The 23,290-nt window shown below is 37.0% G+C and overlaps 2 protein-coding genes across 3 annotated transcripts; both read left to right on the top strand.

Moving 5' to 3' along the window:
* Positions 1-17: 17 nt before the first annotated feature.
* LOC109038833 (uncharacterized) lies at positions 18-8,657 on the top strand. 2 transcript variants are annotated; one of them, XM_072302300.1, is made up of 5 exons: positions 18-176; positions 2,236-2,450; positions 4,281-4,433; positions 5,868-6,044; positions 7,685-8,657. In XM_072302300.1, the coding sequence occupies exons 2-5, from the start codon at positions 2,250-2,252 to the stop codon at positions 8,093-8,095; spliced, it is 942 nt and encodes a 313-aa protein (XP_072158401.1). In that variant the 5' UTR covers positions 18-176; positions 2,236-2,249; the 3' UTR covers positions 8,096-8,657. The 2 variants fall into 2 exon arrangements, with proteins under 2 accessions (XP_072158401.1, XP_072158406.1); XM_072302305.1 differs by having other exon boundaries at positions 18-170; positions 2,234-2,450.
* A 1,982-nt stretch (positions 8,658-10,639) lies between these two features.
* On the top strand, positions 10,640-19,533 carry LOC109038918 (uncharacterized). Its single transcript, XM_019054189.2, has 5 exons — positions 10,640-10,988; positions 12,551-12,773; positions 13,983-14,129; positions 15,323-15,496; positions 16,861-19,533. The coding sequence occupies exons 2-5, from the start codon at positions 12,720-12,722 to the stop codon at positions 17,350-17,352; spliced, it is 867 nt and encodes a 288-aa protein (XP_018909734.2). The 5' UTR covers positions 10,640-10,988; positions 12,551-12,719; the 3' UTR covers positions 17,353-19,533.
* Positions 19,534-23,290: the final 3,757 nt, after the last annotated feature.

The raw sequence follows: 23,290 nt of genomic DNA on the forward strand, positions 1-23,290 counted from the left end.
AAAATTCGCAGAACGGTTTCCGTTTCCGGGAATCCGGGTTTGGTTTGGTTATTTACGTCAATCTTTTTTGTGTCTTTGTTTCTTTTATCAGTTTTATCACCGTCTTCTGGGAACTGTGAGAACTCAGAAGCCTACCAATCGTTTTCATTAATCAAGACAGACATTATACACTTAAGGTAAGTTTCATCTCCAATAAGTCAAGGTACTAATTTGTCCAGCCGAATGGACCAACTACTTTTCTTTCAGAACTCATCACTTTTGTTAATATTCACATTCACAATGCCTCTGGGCTCATCATTATCTAATCATTACATCCATGCCTACCATATGCGCAAATGAAATTTAAGGTAAAAGAACCCCTTAAATTTGCCTCCTTGCATACATATCAATTTTCAGGCAAAATTCGTCTGAGACAAGATTATGTCCATACTCTGTGATACTCCCTGAGAAGTATTTACCTTGCCATATGCCCTTGACTGCAAGCCCTCACAGTTTGCACTGTCATCTCAGTTTCAGAGATAATCCCTGAGAATTTGGCCCATTTCAGAAATGGAGGCTGAGTTTTTCGCATTGCAATTCTAGGTAACAGCATTGTAAAGGTTTGACATACCTTTAAATACCCATACTCTATGGCGCTATAACTCATCATTGAAAGTTGAGATGAAAAGAATGTCTTGCCAGAGACGATTTCTAGGTTAGACGATGAGGTTTAGTATGCGACCAGTTTGGTAAACAATAGCTAATAGACGCTATTAGTGCCACGTCACAGTCGGTATCGATTGTATCGAACTGGATCCAAACAATCAAACATAACCTTACTATTCAACATGTAACGAAAGAATTTCAGAGATAATTCGCCCAGTTTGAGGAAAAAGTTGTGTTAGAGACAGTGTTTTAATCACGGAACGTTCCTGTATTTTTAAGTTGACGGGATGAAGCAGGTTCAGAAAGGTGAAAATACCCACGAGGGCGACCATGATTTAGGCTACTCCTATGCCACTCCAGTTTCTTGGCTTTTGACAGTGTAATTCTGGGAGGGAGGTGTCAAGATGAGGTTATGTTTGATTGTTTGGATCCAGTTCGAAACAATCCATACCGACTGTGACGTGGCACTGATAGCGTCCATAGAATTCAATGTAGAGCTGCGTTTTTGAAGTAAACTGTTTGGGACTGTTGGGTAACGGAATTACCCGATTCCTAACGCTCAGCGTTGTTGGCTACGCTTGGATCGCCCGATGTCCTGGACTGTTTACCAAACGGAAGTCAACAAGTCATCGGTCTTAGGAGGTAGTTAAGAGCGTTGAACTAACCTCTAAATGTAATTGTGCACTCAAAGCACAACAGTTTTTAGTCAACAGAGACAACCGACAACGCGTTTCACAACTAGTAAGTCAATAGACACATGATATCTGTTAACATTGAGCAGCCAACGCAAACTGAACGTTTACTCCGACAACGCACCTCAACTCAAGGATGGGTCATATACCTAACATAAGACCCTGAATTCTCATTAGAGCCAATGTTTCAACCCATGAGCAGTGAGCAGTTATACTCTTGCTGTCTATGAAACATTCTTAGTTTTTATCCTTAACGTCACAACATAAGATAGCAGCAATTTTTCACAATTGAAACGATGATAAAAACAATCAAAATCCAGCAAGAAACGTACTCTTTCGGGTGCAGACACCTAAGTTTATGCAGACTTGGTGCGCTTATGTGGTAAATATGTCCCTGGATCAACACTAGTTTTTGCGTTTTTCTGAAATGATACATTTTAGAATAGATAATGCTTGTAACCGGATTGCTTAACACTTGACATAAAGTGTGCTCTATTTCTAAATTAAGAAACCCATTCCTCTCATATTCTTATTGACACTTTTTTTTGGAACAGTAGGACTGACAAATGGATTTCATCTTGTAACAAGAAATTAATATTTCTAGCGCATCGATGAGCCACACAGAAATACCAATGGCATTTACATTATTTCTATAACCAGCCAGAAATTTATTACAAAATGATGTCTCAATATTTTCTGCAAAGTCATTACAATATCATTACATACCTGCTACATTGTCAAATATATCAGAGATCAAATTACAAAATGTCACCAGCCATAATCGGCGGCAAAGCTGTATAGTAGGTTTATTATTGCGTTAATCCACTGCATGTTAAGTTTGTAGTTAGTTTTAAATATTTAAATAATAATGCCAATTACGATTTAAAATTACTTTCAGAAGTTCCAAGCAAAATGTGTACTCCAATTGTATCACACCTGAATATGGAGCAGCTGCTCACCTGCCCTTACGAACCTGCTCACAGGATCCGTCGTTTCAAAATGTGTCTGCATATCAATAAATGCCGGAGGAACTATGAGAAGAACAACCCAGAGCAAGAAATGAAAACCTGCATCTACAATTTCAATCATGTTGTCCCGGAAATGGAGTGGGAAGTGAGTATTGTGTCATCCATTCTTGTATAATTGACGGTCTTACAGGGGTTGTACAGCCTTGAAAAGTGCTTAAAATAATGTTGATCTTTAAGAGAACTCCCCGGGTTTTGAAAGTACTTGATTTTTTTGAAGATGCTCTAGCGATTGAATTTTTCTCCTGACTAAGTAAATGTCTGCAGCAAGTAAATGCTTGTTTTATATTTTTACATAAGATTGTCCCAAAAGTACTGCACGTTTTTTTTTTTTTTTTTTTTTTTTTGGGCGAACGGTAGCAGATATCAAAATGCGGTTTGTGTAGTCTTAAAGACTGAGCAATTATCGATAAAATAAGACAAATTTGAGCTCTCTAAGTCAAAAAATGACCAAGTTACAGTGTTTTGAAAATGACTTGTAGAGGTGACCCCTCCAGGATTTTTAGCTTCTTTTATGGAAAAAAACAACGATTTGATTAATCAAAAATTCTACAGAGAAATCGTCGCAATCGAATGAAGTTGGCAACATGGTATCAGCCCGGACCGCGCATCCTGCGATTTTTGTTTATTCCCCATGTTGAATAAGGGCTTAAGAGGCAGGAAGTTTAACTCCATCAACGAGATAAAAAGAGCTGTTGAAACTTTCTTAAAGAACATCAGGCAAGAAAAATTCGAAAAAACATGTTTGAAGAAGTGGGAAGAACAGTTGTGGCACTGTGTGGCAAGTGATGGAAGGTATTTTGAGAAGGAAACTAGTGTCCAGTCGTCCAGTGAAGAAGAGTAAATGCTAGTAATCTTGGTAAAATTCTGTAAAATTGATCCAATAAAACCATTTGAATCTTTAATTCTTTGTTTTTTTTTCTTCCAGAAAAGAAGCTATAAATCCTGGAGGGGTCACCTCTACAAGTCATTCTCAAAACACTGTAACTTGGTCATTTTTTAACTTAGAGAGCTCGGATTTGTCTTGTTTTATTGATAATTGCTCGATCTTTAAGACTACACAAACTGCATTTTGATATCTGCTACCATTTGTCCAAAAGAAAAAAACGTGCAATACTTTTGGGACAACCTATGTACATATATTTTTTAATAGGTATTTAAATAAAGGGGGGGAAATATTCCAAGCATTTGAAGTTAAAAAGATCATGAGGAAAGACATCTTAGATCATGATAGAAATTGCAATTCATTATCAAAAGAAATCTGAAGTAACTAAACAACATTTAAAATCTAAGTCAAAGAAAATGGCTGATCACATGCAAAAGAAATAAATAAATAAAAATGTAGAATGAAGAAAAAATTGTCAAGGGTCAAAAGTCAAAGGATCAAAAAAGTAAAAAGTTTTCATTTTGTAATTTTGTAGAAAATATCGAGGAAAGTAGATGAGGAGGATGTGGGAAGATGGAAAGCAGGGGCATGAAAATTTAGAAGCTTGGAAGATCCTGTATCCCTGTTCTTACCTTAAATTTTGTTGTGTACTCTCTACTCACCCAGCAAAATTGAAAATTTCAAACAGAAATGTCGAGCAGTTTTCCTGTAAAAAACAAAACATGAACGGAAATTAGCAATGTTACTAATGGAGGTACCCTTTTGTCAGCCTTAGTCATTGAAGTACTCCAACAGGCCACAACGAACGCTCTGTTTTTATAATGTATTAATGCATGGTGTTAGCTTTTTGTGAAAAGTTTCGCCTCCCAGAGAGTAGATTTTCAATTGCATTGCCTTTTTTTTTTTATGCACATAATAGACAACATAGCGGTCTTATCAAAAAATCATCTTCCACTGTTGGGTCAATTATAGACAGTGAAATTTTGTATTACCAAAAGACGCTAAAGAATGTTTAATTATTGATTGTTTCAGTATCACATGGAGGAATGTGATGATAGGATCAAGGGTGACAGAGTAAGGTATCAAATTGAAACGGATCCAGAGCCTGCTGTCGAAAACACAAACCAGATACCTGTCAGTGACATCCCTCATGTTGAATGTGATGATGACTGGAACCTACCTACGGTATGCCTCCTATTAACACTATTGTTGCCAAGGAAGAGGCTGGCCTCACTGTTTGCATTATTTCCTCAAAAAGAAATGACAAACCTGTATTAGAACTCTTCTTTCGGTTGAGTTTAACGTAATTTAAGTCATCATTCAGAAAAAAATTTCTTCAGGGCCCTTTAAGATTATCTTCTAGGTATTTATCTCTGGGCAATAACTAAAAGTAGGTGACACTTTGCTGGAGTCTGCCAGGGATGAATACAAGAATAGACAAGAAAAAATTACTCTAAAAACGTGACTTGAAAACTTTTAGTAAAATATGGCTGGTAGAAGAATACTGGATTCACACTATTCTGTGGGAAATCAAGACCTGGTTTTCCTGCAGAGTAGTAGAGACCACCTCTATCCTCTCACCCGGAAAATAAGTAGAAAGAAAAATCAAATTAATTTTTCAAGTAATTCATATGTTGTTGATAGTAAGTAATGAATGAATGTCACAGAGGAGACAGACCTGATAAGAAGGGCCTTCCTGAATTCTGTATGTTTTTTTTTTTCTTAGTTTTAAGTTCAAATTCATCTAAAAATATTTTTTTCAGAGCCGAGCTTTGTCTGGAAAAAGAGGCCCTTTCAAATATTCTATTTATTAATTTTTTACTCCTTTATACAAATCAACAGTCAAAATCCCAATTACAAAATAAAAATCTCTCCGTCAGGCCAAGAAGAACGGGTAGATTTCATATTCGTACATTTCATATTTAGAAATAAGTTTAAATTTTTGGTTGGCCAATGGGCCAAAGAAACTGAAATCTATAAAATTTCTGCTAAAGTCGATTTAATTCTGAAACACTACAGAATTTTCTTGGAACACATGTGCATTATTATGTGCTTATTTTAGTGTGCATATCTTTGCAAAGGTCCATTCATTTCAGATGGGTCCTGCAGCACATTATAACTTTGCGTGTAACTTATGATGCAGAAGGTTTCATGTTTACTCTAGCACTAACTAAAATTAAAAATTCATGATCAGTGCCCCCTGAAAACGGACTAACAACATCCTCTCCCCCAATTAATATTTTCCACCCCTACAAGAGCGTAAATCTGACACAGTTGCACTGTTTTTTCCTGTTCTCATGGGAGCTCCCTCATTTTGAGCAACCAGTACAGTCGGGTTGGGAAGTTTGTACACCCATGATTTTAATGGTCTAGTAGTCTTAAGACTTAGTTTCTCTAACATGAACAAGCAAGAAACGTAATTATTTGCTGGTGGAAAACATTTTGTGTTGTTAACATTTGCCTGAAAAACTGTATTACTAAATGATGACAGCCATTTTACAGCCTGTGCAGATGTATAGAAGAAGGCTGACCCATCTGTTTTAAACAGAATTCAATTGTCCATGAGTCATTCATTTTCATGAAATTTTGTTTGATAACTCTTTTCTGTTTAAATTTCAGACTGTAGGGTCAGTCAATGCCAATATTCAAGCCAGCTTGAAGGAACGCAAAGTCATCATTCCGAGGCAAGGAGCTACAAAATCCGAGCGCAAAGCTCACTACATGGAGGAGCGGAAACGCCATAATGTATTCGATGATGTAAATAAGCCATCCACCTCGTTTGCCTCTGCTCCTATTGTGAGTATCACCAAGTGGACTTCATTTTTCAATTAGGAACTCCAATTTCTAGCCCATCCATAAAAACACTTAGGTGCATAGGGAAGCTAATGGATTGTGGATGGTTTCGAACCTCACCCAGAAATTGTAGAAATTATTTAGAAATGACCTCTGTCGCGGACTCCTCCTTGGGTCAGTGGCATGGCTTGCTTTGCAATGTATCGATTGATCTGCCATTTAAACGTATGGAGAAGGATGGATTAATAGGTTTTTTGCAAGGAACTCCTCAATAATAATCAACTCTTTACCATAGCTTCAAATGGGAAAATATCGATAATCAATCATTCATGCTTCGTCACTGTCCAGGGTTGATTCTTGTTCCATGTCATAGCTCACGTTGTGGCAATGTGATCATTGTCGAGTGAAGATATATTACTGTACAGGGGAAAATTTTTCTGTAGTTATTTCGCCAGGTTGGGCTAAAAAATAGGTTAAGCCCCAAAAAAGACAAATCCAAACTCGGCAATGTCGATAGCCTTATTTCAGAACAAGTTATTTTTTTTTAAACTGCAAATTTAGTCGTATTTTGTTCGAAACAACAAAATGATTCCGTTTTTTTCTCGTTTTTTTTTTACACGATTCTGAACAACCAATGAGAGAGCAACTTCTAATTTTAGGTTGGAAAACAGTGTTGCTTTTTTGAGCAACATAAAAACGACTTGCTTTGAGCACGTTGCAGTTGTTGTAGAACAATGTTACTGTGGGAGTTCCCAAATTTGGTGCGCGAAATTGCCCCACCCCCACAAACAACACAGAACAACTTTGAATAAAATTTGGTTGTTGCTTGTTTTCACAGCATGTTGCAAGTGTTGCCTCCGAACAAAATACGACTTTTCTGACCATCATAACTTTGTTTTTAGTCCAAAATCTTGGACGTGGACAACTTTATTGTGCTTAAATGGTTGTTGAATATTCTCTAAACAGTGGGATCAATTTTGCAAATTTAAGCTTTTAGTCTAGATTTTTGCCAGAATTAGATTTACATCATTAATTTTACACTGACAACAATAATTTCTTGATGTTCAGCCTTAAAGTATCAAAGAAATGGAAAATTAATTGTCAGCTTGATAATCCAAACATCATGAATTACAAATCTGAACTTGGGTCAGTGTTTGAAACACACGCTGGCCGAACAGCAATCTGCCGGCAAGCAATCGCCTTTGACTGCTAAGGAATAAAACTAGCAGTCAAGCCTTGGTCGCTAAAAAAATTGTTGTTAAACTCATTTTGGGGATTTTTTGGCGCATTCTAGAGGGTGTCTTGTCGTGTCGTGTTATCAATTTTTCATTTTGGCCCCTAAGAAATCTGAGATAGCCCCTAAGAAAACAAATTGCAGGCCAGATGGCTGCTAAGACTGTATGTGTTTCAAACACTGACTTTGGCTTTACTCTGCCAAAAAAACTATTTTTTCCCAATAGAATCCAAAGTCAATGGAAAAAACCTCAGTGCTTTCATCAAAGAATAAACAAACTTAAAAATTATAGCAATTTTCTCTTGACAAGCATCAAATTCTTTAGCCGCAACGATCAGAATTCTCACTTATATTCTATTTTACATTTGTGCCTAACTCATCATTATTTCTATTAATACTTCTGTTTCAGGATAATAATCAGCCCTTACGAAAACCGAGAACCACATCCGTTCTTTCTGATTTTCCATCGACTGCATCTTCTTCCACTCAGCAAGCCCCTCCAAGCCCAAAAGCGAAACAGACTGAAAAGTCGAAAACTGCCGTCAATGCTCCCCCACAGGCCTTTCCCAAAGGCCGCGGCCGAGCTCCTGGTGACAATGTTGTCTCAGCTCCTAAACCTGAGCCTAAAGTTGGCTGCCGCCTTCCAGGTACAAGCAAAGCTGTTAATCCTGCGCCCACTCCTAACATTAATGGTGTGTCCCAAAACATGGCAAACTTAAATATTGATCCCCTCAAATTTGGTGGCATTGATGAAGATGGATTCATCAGTATTCCCATCCCGAATAAAGGCCGTGGGCGCAAGTTAAATCCCTCTGCGTAGCTGTGTAGCTGCGTAGCTGTGTAGCTGCATAGCTGCGCAGGTTGATCAATTCCTAATTCAAGTGCTACTTTAAACTAAGTTGAATCATTTAACTTAGTGTTTTTTGTAATTATGTACTTTATAGTCAAGTGTGAAATCAATAAATTTATCAAGTGCTGAAGGTTGATCCTCAGCATATCTTTATCAGTTTATCTCCAATTATGTAGCATTGATTCCTTACTGACCTAAGATGGAGACCATCTTATCCAACTTTCAACTCTAAATGAAATTTTAATTTTTTAACCCAGCAGATAAAAAATTTAGAAGTTCACTGTTTCATATCCTGATAGAATGTTTTTTGAATTTACCGAGAATTTGAGCTGTATTTGTGACCTTTGAGTATTGGGTGTGTCTAGTTTCGATTTTCGTGTACGCCGTAGTTATCCTTCCTTATAAATTTTATTTATGTGGTGTGTGGTAAATTTATTATTCTTGTGAATGATTTGTAGATGTATTTAGCAATTTTTTCTGTATTCTATTTTTTATGATCATAATATTAATACATTCAATATTCATTATAACATCCATTCATTTTTTCTATTTCTGTAATTGTTGTCGTATGCATAGATGGCTAAGTGGGGAAACTGAGTATCTCAATGGCAAAGTTTAAACATTTCTGATAAAGTTTTGTTTTCCTCAAGGAAAACTAAACAGAATGTTTCCCTGCTATTTTGAGTGATTTTTTTGTAGAATGACAGTAAAATTCACAAAAAAATGTCTGCAGAAATTGTTTGTTAAGTTTCCTTCAAAGAAACAAAACCGAAGTAGGGAGTTACAACACTGCAATCTGGGGTACGAACACACTTGTTTACCTTAGCCGTCATGATGAGATTTCCTCATAAAAATTATAAAAATATATGACCAGAATGAAGAGGAGCAGTTGCAGCATTGTAGGCTACGTAGTTAACTCATTGAAAATATGTACATTTTTGTGATCATTCACCTCCCAAGCAGCAAAATATAAGAGTAAACAGTTTTCCTTCTTACAGTATCTTCCTCTGACCTCGTCTAAAAAAATGTATATATTTTCTGAGCTTAATATATTGACTCACGGTACTTACAAAGTACTTCAAGGATTTTGCAAACTCAATTTTTTTCAAAATTTACTGCACTTAAGCTCCAAGCCTCTCATTTGACAGTTTCTTCAAAGGATGATTATTAAGTCCTGTAATTTCTATTATTCTTTAATATTTTAAAAATTCTCTTACTAAAACTCTAAAACTCCCTTAAATTTGGAAAAGAAAAAGTTGGGCTTTCAAATTCTATTGCAATTGTTAGAAGTCAAATTATGTGTGCACTGAATCATTGAATGACATAGCACAGAATACCTTATTAAGTTCTACATGAATGGACCGTTTGTTAACACCTTCACAAGCTATTTCTGGAACTTGTCTCTGCGCATCGAGAAGTGGAAAATCAATGAACTGCACATCGAAGGCCAAAGTGCGAAACCTCGTATCTCCAATGCAGTGTGCCCCTATTTTATTTTTCTGAAGATGACCAAGCCAAGTTCATAGCTTGAAATGAATACAGAATATTTTGCTAGCTGAGGAAAAAATCAAGGAAGTTTTCCAAGAATTAAGTAAGTTCATTATTTTCTTAAAAAAAGAAAAATGACATGAAGCCTGCAATGTCGCCAACGGTGGTACATGGTTTCGCACTTTGAGTAGCCATCATTATGGTAGAAATAGGGCTAAGTAGGTATGTCCTGTCTCACCTTGCCGACAAAGTAAGGAGTTCTTTCCAATGATCAATTGGCTTGCAAGATGACTTTACTTTTTTACCTCTTCCTGCATCTAAAAATCTGATTCTCTTTTTTATCACTAAAAATGAATAAAACTCTTAAATATTCCTCATTAGATGATCCATTTAGATCTCCATAAGTGTCTGATTTTAGAGACTATTCCTCTAACAACATATTCATGCGTTTGCATTACGTAATGGAGACTGCTTTCAATTATCTGAACATACTTTTTGTCACAATCAACTGAGTATCAGCCATGTTGCAACATAGGAAATTTATCTAGACTTTCACCTCCTGTTTGCAACTTCATCGGTGTTAGGTGGCAATGAATTCATTGTCCAATATCTATTGTGCTCTCTTGTGTCTAAAATTTATACCTTTCTACTCAGCACTAATTGACAAATTAACTAGTGAGAGTGCAAAAACATGTATCTCGAAGAGACGCAAGAAATGACGGTGTGTTTTTTTACATTCAAGAAAAAAATTGTGACAGGAAGTCTTTAAAGTCGCAAATCGAGATATGCGTTTTCGCAGTTTCGCAATCAACTTATTAAAATATGAATCCGGAATTCCTTGCATCTGGCTGACAAGATGTGGAAAGTTGACATGAGGAGAGGGAAGAACGGCCGAGGTTTATTGTTGATTTGAATTTGGCGGGTAATAGCCACGCATGAGATTAGTGCTGCAACCTCGCGCAAGATCTTCGCAACTCGTCGCTGGCCCATGCTTGTTTGTTTATATTTCACGTTATCCTGGTCTGTAACTGCAACACTCTCAAGATTTATATTTGACTCTTATCAGGGAGCAGGGACCACAAGAACTTTCTAGAACTTGTCCCTGCCATCATCTAAAGATCTAATCTACTGCTAGATCCTTGTTATCATCATCCAAGATATTTTCTCTGTGCCTGTGCTCTACCCTACTCAAGCAAAGTGACACCTGATTTTTAAAAGTGCATGTATCAAAAATAATTTGAAAGATTACATTGGCTGTGATTATTTTCATAATAGTTCTGTTTGTGCCATCCTATTTGCTTGCTTCTCCCTTTTTCTTCGCGCCAGTGAATTCGTGGTTCAGAGATTTGTGTTACTTACTCATCATTTGTCTGTGGTAAGTTGAGTCTCCTCCAAATTACATACCTGTTAATGTGTACACCATCAAGAATGAAAGTTATTTGGCCATTGTAGCGCCCCTAAATTTTGGGGTTTTATTAGAACCAATTTTGTGCATTGAGGATGCGTACAGAGACGGAATTGGTCTGGAGGGGATCAGAGCTATTCCTCCATTCACTTTTCTATGTAGCGATTTCATTCTGCTCTTTTCCAAGAAATATCACCAAACCTCTCAGGACCTCATTTAAACTTTTCAAAGAGGTCTCATGCAAGAATCTATTTTGACCTCTGAGGAGTCAACAAGTACTTGGAAAATGAACAATTCATTGTTTATGTATTTGCTTCACTCAAAGAGCATGGAAATAGGCCGTCTGGAGGTTTTTTTGAAAAAGAATTTCTGGGGTACAGCTCTGTGCTCTACGTAGAGTACCCTCTAAAGGGTCCTAAGTGTAAGGAGGGCACCAATGAGGCATAGAGAAAAAAAAGGAGGTGTTTGCATTTCGGGCATCTTGGAATTTTTTGATGACTTGATGACGTAGGTGGGTACAGTGTGAAGGGGACGTCCCTGTACCCAGCTGTACCCACCTACGTCATCAAGTCATCAAAATATTCCAAGATGCCCAAAATGCAAACACCTCCTTTTTTTTCTCTATGCCAATGAGGAGGTTTCCTAGTATTCGCAAGACAGCCCTGACAGTAGCACTTATATTTTGAAACTTTCCAAGATGCATGCACCAAGCTAGCTGTCTCTGAACAATCCATCATGGTTTGTTTTGATGTCATGGACCAAAGAGAAAGTTCCTGCTTTGACCAATTTTAGAGATGAGAATTCATTTTATCAGTTGGCCATTCCTAATTGATATGTTCAGAAAACCATAGCCTTTTAAATTATATCTAGATATCTACAATACTTACATGATTTCAGCTCCTTACATTTGCCAAAAAGTTACCTCTCACGAAGCATTATTGTTGTAACCAAACAGCCGTATTAAGTAGGTATGCACTGAACATAATTTATTGTTCTTTTTCAGACTTAACGGATGAATATGTTTTTAATATTTACTGACCTGCATTTGGATCCTAGTTGCCTTCCAAGATGTCCATTTGGAGGGGGGGGGGGGGGGGGCATCAGTAATTCCTAATATAAGAATTCAGGGAGTAAATTACAAAATCCCGTCACAGTAATGTCCTATGTACTTGCTGAAAAACAGGCCTAAGTGCCTAACCAGATATCTCCATTTGGGATGTGACAGACTTCCAGTCGTATTTGATTTTTTCTATGAAAAACTTGTCGACGTAATTTCTTGAAAACTTCCTTGGTTTTCCTTCTATGTTAGCGAAATAACTTGTAGACATTTTAAGTCATAAAAATGACTTATTCTTCCTAGCGAAAATAAAAGAGGAGCAGAGATTTTGAAACACAGCAATGGAGATAAGTATGTTGTTTTGAATTGTCACCATCAAAGTGTAAGTAAGTACTGGTTAAGTACTGTTTGTCACTGCATTTTAAGTTTTAAAATAATAATAATAACCTTGACTCAATTGTAAAATTACTTTCAGGAGTGCAGATTCTTCCAACCAAAATGTCTACTCCAATTGTATCAATGTTGAATTCAGAGCAGCTGCTCACTTGCCCATATGATCAATCGCACAGGTTCCGTCGTTTCAAAATGCTTAAGCACATCCGGATTGCCGTCTTAAATACGAAAAGGAACACCCAGAGCTAGCAATGAAAGCTTGTCTCTACAACTCTGCTCATATTGTCCCGGATGTGGAGTGGGAAGTGAGTATTATTTGATCAACTTTGGTTTAATTGGCAGTGTCACCTAAATGAGTATTTGGCCTTGGTAAAAATGAGTATAGTAAATGGGTATAGCGGAAACCTTGCTCAACTTGTTTTACTTAGGTAAGTGTTCCCAAACTTTAAGGCCCAGTACCACATTTCTGGACCCAGAATGCTGTTCCTACAGGGCAGCCAGGCTCTTTCCACAGTGCTAGGAGCTAGAACACTCTTTTGTGATGTCAAGAAATGTGCATTTAAATTTTGGAAAATTGTATGACTCCTGTCCAAAATAAACTGAAAACTTAAAAATATAGGCAAAAGAATAAGTCCAGCAGTCGTTTAAAAGTACATCACAAGATAAGTTTTATTCAAAATGGCAGATTACTCCATTTTTTCTTGAATGCCTCTTCATTTTTCATCTGAAACACTCCTTTTTTTTCTCTCATCAGACACAAGCGCTTCATCCCATCATCTAGTTACGAGCTTGTTTTCTCGGTGTAATTTTCCTTCAGTGTATCTTCATCCTACTGTCGTCAAACTAAAGAGTGTAGGGAGATTCAAGCTTCTCCCCATTTTCAACCAAAATTGAGGAGTTTGGAAGATGAGGCGTATATGTGCAGTTTTTGCTATTTCGAGAAATATGTGTTCGAAGTTTCGAAATTACATGGATCTTTATGGCGGAAAGTAAGTTCAAACTGACTTTTTGATGCTCAAAAACTTGAACATTCGAGCAAATTTTTCACAGAACATGAATTAAGACTAGTTTCACTTGAAATCATTAATACCTATCTCATTTTTTTCAAAAACTGCACTTACTCATGAGCCTTGTCCTCCAAGTCCCTCAATTCAAAATCAGTTTCTTGCAAGACAGGAAAGAAGAAAGAAAGAAATAAACTAAATCTTTTTTCCTTAACAAATTGGACCTTGCTAAAACGCTGTGATAATTGAAAAAGATCAATGAAATTTGATGGGATTCCACCCTTCTTTCCCATTCTCCTATAGATTCCTTCATTTCATTGAGATGGTGGTCATGGTCAGAAATGTTGTGCACCCCTGGTCAAACTTAAGATTCACTGAAACAAAATTGTATCCGCAGTACCTAGTTATATTGACTACTTACCAAGATACTAATAGATAAACCTGTATTGTACCCTATGAATACAGAAAGACTCCAAAGAATGTATACTTAATTATTATTAATTGTTCCAGTATCACATGGAAGAATGTGAAGATCGAATCAAAGGTGATCTTATGAGGTACCAAGTAGAGAGGAATCCTGCTTTTGAGAATAACACTGTAATTCCTCTCAGTGATATTCCGGATGTAGAATGTGATGAAGACTGGAATCTGCCTCAGGTATGCCTGAAGTGGAGGTTCACTTCTCTTTCAATAGAGATATGTTGCTTCGCTTTTTTACCATTGATATGCTACTCTCCTTATCATTCTAAACAAAACTCTCCTTTTAAATTATTTTTGTGATGTTCACTCCTAAAAATCAGGTGTGACTTCGCTTGCATGGGATAGAGCAAAGAAGAAAAATAAATAAATAAATGATAAAAAGAATACTAAATCCATTGTTTCAGTGGTGCAAATCATTGTAAGTGGTACTAGATAGATGGCAAAGAGGGAAAAAATGTGAAATAGACTGGTTAGAACTGATTCCTCAAAGGATTTTTTACTGCCCATAATAAGTGAAAGGCTCTTTGCAGTGAGAAGAGATTGTGGCATGATTAGGAACTTCAATGATCGAGTAGGTAATGTTTACACTTTAACCCAGTCAGCTCTGATTTTTGCCAATTTGTGGAGCTGATATTTTTAAAAGAGCTCATAGAATCTTCAAGAGCTAAGTTCAACATATGCCCAAATTGATGATAAGAGGAATGTATTGTAATTTTATTAAAAGTTGATTAATACCTGATTTGCACACATACTATTTAATGCCGCAAACTCATTCCCAACAGTAAATTTCTAAAAATTGGAGAGTATTTTCTGGAAGTTCATTAATTGCAATTCTGGATTTTCTTTCAGATTATTTTCCTTCCTTTGAGCTAAATTTTTACATTCGCAAGAGGGATGCATAAGTTTTGAATCATTATACATAATTATTTACGTAAAAACATCTTTTATAAAGTTTCCACACATAAGCCAAATTGTCATATGTTCACTATCTGATTAATGTAGACACCCTGTATTTGCATCAAATGAGACTCTTAAAGTTTAACTTCTTTGCTCAAAATCCATAATAGCGTAGACATAGGACTTAGTTTCTCAAACATTTAGAAAATTAAGTAATGGTAAGAAAATACCTCCTTTTCTCAATCCTGATGTGAAACATAAGAGAATATCCATATCCATTAAGAAAAAGTTTTTGTTGTTTATGTTCATCTGAGGAACTGAATACATGATGACTGCCATTTTTCATTTTGTGCAGAGGCACCAAAGCAGGCAAACTCATTTTTATAAGTAAATAAAAAAAAAAAAAAAATGGTCTTTTTAATTTTTCTCTGTCAAAATTTGTTTTAAAATTCTTTTTACTGGTCAAATTTTAGAATCCTGTCTCAATCAATGCCATAATTCAAGAAAAAATCAAGGAGGAAAAGGTCCTTATTCCATTGATAGGAGCTCCAAAAGCAGAACGTAAGAAGTACTACATGGAAGAACGCAGACGACACAATACATTAGAAGATGCCAAGCCATCCACCTCAAATACCTCTGTCCCTGTCGTGAGTATCCATATAAGTTCTCTTTTTTCAATTAGACCGAGTTTATCCAAAAGGAGCCAACCTGCATAAAGTTGAAACTGAGAAAAAGGAGTTTCAAGTTTTATTTCTCCATGAGACTCAATGTAGAAAATAAACTTTTACCCCTCTTTTAACAGACTAAATTTTTTTTTTTTTTTCCCCCGACTTGGAGTTTTAAGCAGGAGGAAATATACAACTAGCGGAACCCAAAAAGATTCCTAACTCAATTTTTTAGCAAATATGTGTTGGTTCCTTTCTGATAAAGTCGCTTCAATTTACATCTCATCTCCACCAAGAAGGTTTGGTGACAACGTACAAAATTTTAAAAAAATGAGCTCCTGTTGCAAATTTTACCTTCAACAGCTCCTGTATGATGTTAATGCTCATGTTGTGTTAATGTGATCATTGTTGAGGAAAGATATTTTACCGTGTAGAAAAATATTTTTCTTAGGTGATTTTGACAGGTTGGGCTGAAAAATCGAAATTTGAGTTTTTAATGGATGATAAATTCTTAGTAGAGATATTAGGGTGGGGCTGTCTAAAAAATATGAAGCCTCCTAATGCTTTTCATTTTAAGATGCATAGTTGGGAAGAGCGTAAAAATGTCAGACTTTTTGCAGAAACCACAGGTGTTCATTGCCATCTCAAAATAGTGGTCAAATAAAGTTAAACGTTTTAAAAGTTTAACAGGTGGCAGATTTGAAATGGTAATAGACAGAAACAGGTAGGTAGGTTTTTTTTTTTTTTTTTTTTTTTTTGCAAAAATCTCAGATTTTTTTACTATTTCAAACAATGTATCATTAAACGATGGTTGCATTTTGAATATCTCAGCTTGACCCCTGTCCCTGCACCTCTAATTATGTGGGGGGGGGGGGGTGTCGTTATCTCTCAAATGCATTTTTCCCTTTATGCATGGGACAATACTTCAAACCTGAACATTTCAACATAAAAATTGAAGAATTTTTAAGCACTTGTTTTGCATATCCTGGTTTTAAATTATTATTTTATTGCATCAATTAGTTCTTGGTGTGGAACTTCAAAGCTACAGAGAAATGAAAGAACCTAATGAGATTGAAAATCTAAGTATTATCAATTACAAATCTGAATTTGTGCTGAAGAGTCAGCTGAACTCAGAAGAAAAAAATAGTCTTGCCCAATAGAGCTCAGAGTCAATAAAGGGAACTTCAGTGATTTCGTCAGATCATAAGAAACTTCAGCTATTATAGAAATCATGCTTTTGACAAACATTGGATTCTCTAGCTGAAAATATCAGAATTCTCACTTCTTCTCAATTTTTGGTCTATGGCTAACTCACCATCATTCCTAATAATATTTTTTTCTTTCAGGACAAAAATCAGCCCTTGAGGAAACCGAAAACTATTTCTGAACTTTCAGCTGGGCCATCATGTGCACCTCCTTTCTCTCAGCAAGTTCCTCCAAATCTAAAATCAAAAGAGACAGATGAACAGAGAATTGACGTTAATGCTCTCGAGGAAACTTCTGCTCTGGTGAAAGGAACAGTGAAGCCTTCACGAATGTTTCCCAAAGGCCGTGGTCGAGCTCCCTGTAATAATGTTGCTGCTAGTTCCCAACCTGAGCCAAAAGTTGGCAGCAGTGTTCCAAGCAGCTGCAGAGCTGCTGAACCCATTCCAAGTGTTTGTGATGTGTCTCAAAATATGGCTAACTTGAGCATTGATCCTATTAGTTTTGGCAGCATTGGTGGAGATGGATCTATTAGTAATCCTATCCCTAACAAAGGCCGCGGACGCAAGTTTTTAAACGATCTGCGTAGGGAGCACGCTTATTTTTTTCTCCAATGGCAGTCGATAAACTCTTAATTCTCGTGTGTTCTTATTGTTTGAACTTTTCTGGTTTCAGTTTTTAGAAGAGAATATTCTTGAGGTTAAAAGTGAAATCGAAAGATAAGAATAATGCTGCAGGAAATTCTACAGAATGTGATTATCAGCTCAATTCCGTATATCATTATCATCTGAGTTCCTAGGTTCTGATCTTCTAACAGGAAGGCTATCTTGCCTCACTTTTAATTGATTTTTTTTTTTTTTTTTTTTTTTTTTTTTTTGTCACTCTGAATTTAGCGGATGAAAAAGTGTGAACTTGAAAGAATGGAAAGGAACGTATCTTGATTGCATCATTTCAGTATTTGTCACCAGCATTTAATGTTTCATTGGAAAAGTGTCACATGAATTTGACTGTAATTGCCAACAATTATTCTTAACTCTTGTGAGGAAAAACACCAAAATTTTTGGACAAATTCTTACGACAGTTTTCCTATGAAAAAATAAAATGATAGATCCACTGAAACAGCACAAAGGATATAAGTTCTTTCATGTCAGAGACAATTTTTTGTAATGTGAGCTACACACGTGAGGCGGTATCTGTAAAAAAAGTGAATGTTTACATCAACCATTTTTGCAGATAATGGAATTTTAAAATCTCCGTACCTTAAAAAATATTTGCGCCAATTTTCAAACTCTAAGCTCAATTCTGTGGTGAAAAATGAATAAAAAAACACATGTTTTATCCCAAAACATAGATGTTGAATTTTAGAATTCCTTCCAAAATCACCTTGTATTAGGCAGCTCATTTACATGTGGTACCATTCGACATTGTGTACTCACTAACTCACTTGCTGCCTGTTTTTAGATGATTGACCTTTGCTGAATTTTTTTTTTCCACTAGGAAGACTAATCATTTTTTTTTATTATTTTAGAGGACTGATAGATAATTTCTCTCTATCATTTTAGAAGACTGATATTAGTTATTTTTCATAATTTTAAAAGACTTTTGTTTGTTCCCTTTCTCTCAAGAAGTTACTGAAAGTCTTGTTTTTTCTTTATATAAAATTAGTAAAACTCTAATTAGTGCTCATCTCTTGGGTGCAATATTTGTGCCTTTCAAAAGTTAACTCTAAATTGCTTAAAAAAATTTGTCTGTAAATTCGACAGTCGTAACATTTTCTAAAAATGTCTGTAACGCATTCACTTTTAACTTTAACGAAAATGTCTAAAAAGTATGTTTAACCCAAGAGTTTGCTCCTTAGAAGAAATCCAAGCAGAATATTTTTGGTTTAAATGGTTTCTAAACGTAGAGCTTTGAAAACTTAAATTGCAATTTTCTCAAAATACCCAAACCACACATCCGCTATTTATACATTTAGCGCCTTTTATGATAATCTCTGTGCAATTTATCCTTTGCTTTGAGGTTTGACTTGTTAAATTGAGTGTCAGAAAGCTTGAAATTAGGAACTACTGTTTCTGGCTAACTCACAGGAGCACCAATCTTCCTAGAAAAACTGATGGCCCTTACATTGTTTGTGAATTGAACGAGGAACAGTAGTTTCCAATTGCTAAGTGTAATCCATATAAACTAAAAAAGTTGCCTAAATTGCACCGGTTTAGTCGAGCGTGTTGGTTCTTCATTGATTTTTCCTAAGATCCCCTTCGTCAACTACAAGAGAGAAATAATGAAATCAGTACATATCCATACATTAGATGGCGATTTCTAATATTGCTCATTACCTATAAGATATTTCTTTTTTATCTGCATGTCCTAAAAACATCAATGCACTTCCAAGAAAGGAAGAGAAAAGCAATCGATCAGTTTTCTCATCCAAATTGTAACACAATGTGTTGCTGATTTCTCATTCTTTTGTTAGAAATTAGAATTTCCATCAGCATTGCCTTTTATGTCACCATTGTGATTAGAGTTCAAACTTTTTCAGGAAAAGTGCAGGGAATCTTACGCATTTCTAGGTTATTTTTAGTGAATTTAGAAATTCACTAAGTGGACTGACGAATTTTTTGGAGTTTAGTAGTTTCTTTTTCTTTAAGTCCTTTTGTTCCTCAGGTATGCTTTTGAACCAGTTGACTTCTATTAGTGAGGTTTGTGAAAAAACTACCTTTAAGTAGTTGAATTATAAAAACCTCCAGCAGTTATTTTTATATTTTATTTTCATTACTGTAAATCTAAATGTTTTAATACATTATTTTTCATCACAATCGACTTTTTGCCTCATTCTTCTGATTCCTGTTTTAAATATTAGAATTTATTTGAAAAATAAAACAAAAGAAACTTACTATACTTTTATAGAGAGAAGGAAAGAAATTGCAAAATCATAGGTTAACAAGTCATTTCTTTGTAGATTCATTTTTATGGCCATTCTCTTTCAAAGCAGTAAAATATGAGAGCATACAAATCTCACAGTTCCAAATCCCCCCTCCCCCCCCCCGAAAAAAAAGTAACTCCGGTGAACTTACTGTATCAATTTGAAGTACTTCAAGAGTATGGAGGTACTCAAAGAGTTTACCAGATCTCAGGCCAGTCGGCAGCATAGTCCAGTCAATTTAGTATTTTTCTGGGAAAATCAATGTGTATAAGGTTTCTCTGCGGTAACATGGTGCAATTGTTGCAATCGGTCACCACACCAACGTATTAAGAGTTTACTGAAATCGGCTGTCCGCTAAGGCCACCATCTTGAAAAAAGGCCGACGGAGGGGCCAAAATACGCCGCCGGCGACCGGTTTTTCGCCTATATCTCAAAAACAATCCATCCTACGGAAAAATATCATCGGAACTCTTAGAAAGAGGCAAAAAGCACACAATTTCCTATTAGGAACACTGTAAAGTGTTCCTAATAGGATATGCATACATTTATTAATTTGTGACTTCTGGTTTATGAGATGTCGCGGTAGTCTTTCTCTGCGGCTAGAAGGTCGAATTTTGCTTGAAATCGCGCTTTTCTCGCGAAATCTTGCTTAAAAACGGCGAGTTAGCGAGAAGAAACAATTGTTCTCACTATGGTAAGGAAGAACATTTCCAATAGAACAGTGCCTATTATTTCACTAAGGGGTCCTGCTTCAAGACCGCAGGAATACTTCACGTATTGTTCTAAACACAATGCAGTCGCCGCGAACATAAGAGCGCCTACAAGACTGCAGGAATATTTCACGCAATGCGCCTAAAACAACGCGGTCGCTGGTCGGCGCGACAAGCAAATTAGCGCCTACAAGAGTGCGGGAATACTTCACGCATTGCGTCTAACACAGTGCGGTCGCTGCCGCTGCTGGTTGGCGCGAAAAGCAATTTAGTTTAATAAACAATGCATTTTTTGATTTTACATAAACAAGATGCGTTTTCTAACCGCAATATTTCGATAATATGCTGTCATGAAGTTTCGATGTCACAACCGTCATAGGTGTTTTTATTTGATAAAACGGCCGCTAGGAGCAGGCCCGCCACAAGGGGGGGGGGGATACTGGATCCCTGGCACCGGGGCCAATTATTGGTCCCGGAGGGGGCCCGTGTTACCCGTGAAAAACCACTACGAATTCACATGCAACCCTTGTTTCGTAAGAAAAAGTGAAAAATTTACCCTTAAAATTTCGCAAAAGGTGAATAGATTTTCAGAAACACGCTGGGGCACTGTAGAATTCTTCTTAAATTTTCAAAGAAGTATACTTCCTGGAAAATTTCTATCTATTTTCAAGATTTTCAGTAAAGAGGGATATTTTTAGTAACTGCGTTTCATTTTCTTCCGTCGTCAGATGCTAAGAGTCTCCAGTCTGGGCATCCTCGACTTCAATGGCTCATGGCTCAACTCCCTTGCCATAGACAAACGAAGGGGGAGTCCAGGGGGGCCTGGCCCTCTTAGAACTGAAAATAGTATCATATGCCCACCCCCCCCCCCCAAAAAAAAAAAATAAAAATTTTCCAGATGTTTTGAATGCAACAATTCGCAAGTATTTTGTGCTGAAAGTAGAAAAAAAAACATAATTATTCCGCAGAAATTGATGGAAAAATTCTTTATGGAAGCTTCAAAATGCGTCCGATTAGTCGTATAAATTCTAAAATTTCTCGGGGGATGCCCCTCGGACCCCCCCCCCCCTCTCCGTGCCTGGGGTCCGGATCTTAAAACTGGTACCAGGGCCGGAGATGGGATGTGCCGAGCCTGCATGAAGGCTATTTCCATTGTAATCTTCCGTCGCATTTCTAAGGCGCAATGATACAACTATTTGAACTCTCCGGAATGCGTGAGGTATCACGCCGCATTTGAAGGCGTTTTCAAATCAGCCAATTTCCGTTATCGGAATAATCGTTTTGCATAGTTCATATTATTTTGTTTCCATTTCTAACCTCTTGTTTAATTATAATCCTCCTATAAAACCACCCATTTGCTAAATACAATTCTAGCTGAAGCGCACTTAAGCGCATTCATGACTGCAAAAATGTTAACGGAAATCGAAAAGGCCAGCGTGCATGAAGGCTATTTCAATTGTAATCTTCCGTCACATTCTTACGGCGCAATGATACAACTATTTGAACTCTCCGGAATGCGTGAGGTATCACGCCGCATTTGAAGGCGTTTTCAAATCAGCCAAGTTCCGATACCCGGATTATCGTTTTGCATAGTTCATATTCTTTTGTTATATTCTGTGCCACTTGTTTATTTTTAATACTCGTGAAAAACGACCCATTTGTAAATACAGTTCTGGAAATCGACAAGCCAAGCATGTATGAAGGCTATCTCCATTTAAATCTTCCGTCACATTCTTACAGCCAAGTTCCGATACCCGGATTATCGTTTTGCATAGTTCATATTCTTTTGTTATATTCCGTGCCACTCGTTTATTTTAATCCTCGTAGAAAAACAATCCATTTGCTAAATAAAATTCTAGCTGGAGCGCACTTAAGCGCATTGTCTTGACTCCAGTAAAATCCGAGAATTAAGCTCGTTTGAGGACTAGGTTTAATTTATTTACAATTGTATGATGCCAATTTTTACAGGAACTCCTCATTAACTTGAGAGAATAATTATTTTGTCTAAAATTAGCAAAATAATCAGAATTTCAATCCAAATAAGATTATTTGACTAGGTATTTGCCTAGGCATTTGACAAAATGCCTGATTTGACGAATTTCCTGCGACCGTTAATATATTTCGATTTTCGAAGTCTCTGGTCCGAGGATCCGCGTGAGTTGGCAACGCTCCCTGGGGCATTCTCGGATGAGGTCCTGAGCTGCGAGGGGGGTTAGGGGGGTTGCTGCCGTTGATCTGCGCGGGAGCACTGCGCAGGTCCCCGACGGGCGTCGGGACACGATGCCCCGCCGGGGCCGGCTTCCCGAGTAGGCCCAGCACACCACGCCGCCGTGCCACTCCTCTCCTCAGCCTCTCGCGCGTTCCTTGGATCATGACCTACGCGACCGCGACTACCGCGAGTTCCGTCTGACCGCGCTCTCGTTCCATTGTTTGTTTTCATCCACCACGAGGTTCCCGTCCTTAACTTCGGCCCTATTTGACCCTTCTCTTTCGGCAGGTAAGATCCACTCTTTTTAGACTCTTTACGGTGTCTCAGGGTTGCCACAGTCAGGGAAAACCGGGAAATGTCAGGGAATTTTAAAAATTCAGGGAAAACCAGGAAATGTCAGGGAATTTCAAAAGTCGGGGAAAACCTGGAAATGTCAGGGAAAATGACGAAAGTGTCAGGGAAAATTTGTTAAATTACCTTTATTTGCTTTCTAGATTGGGTTTGAGGTTTCGAACAACAAATTTTGCCTGAAAACTATTTTCAATTATGCCTTCTTAACCATCCGTCACATCGTCAATTGTCAGGGAATTTCGCCGAAATGTGTAAGGGAAATGTCTGGGAATTTTATTTTCTAAATTCTGTCGCAACCCTGGTGTCTGCGGGACCTTTGAAAATGGGAATTGTTGCGGAAATTCATCGGGAAGTGGAGGGTATCTGGGAGAATCAGGGTC

The sequence above is a fragment of the Bemisia tabaci genome, chromosome 1, assembly GCF_918797505.1.
Source record: "Bemisia tabaci chromosome 1, PGI_BMITA_v3".
NCBI lineage: Eukaryota > Metazoa > Arthropoda > Insecta > Hemiptera > Aleyrodidae > Bemisia > Bemisia tabaci.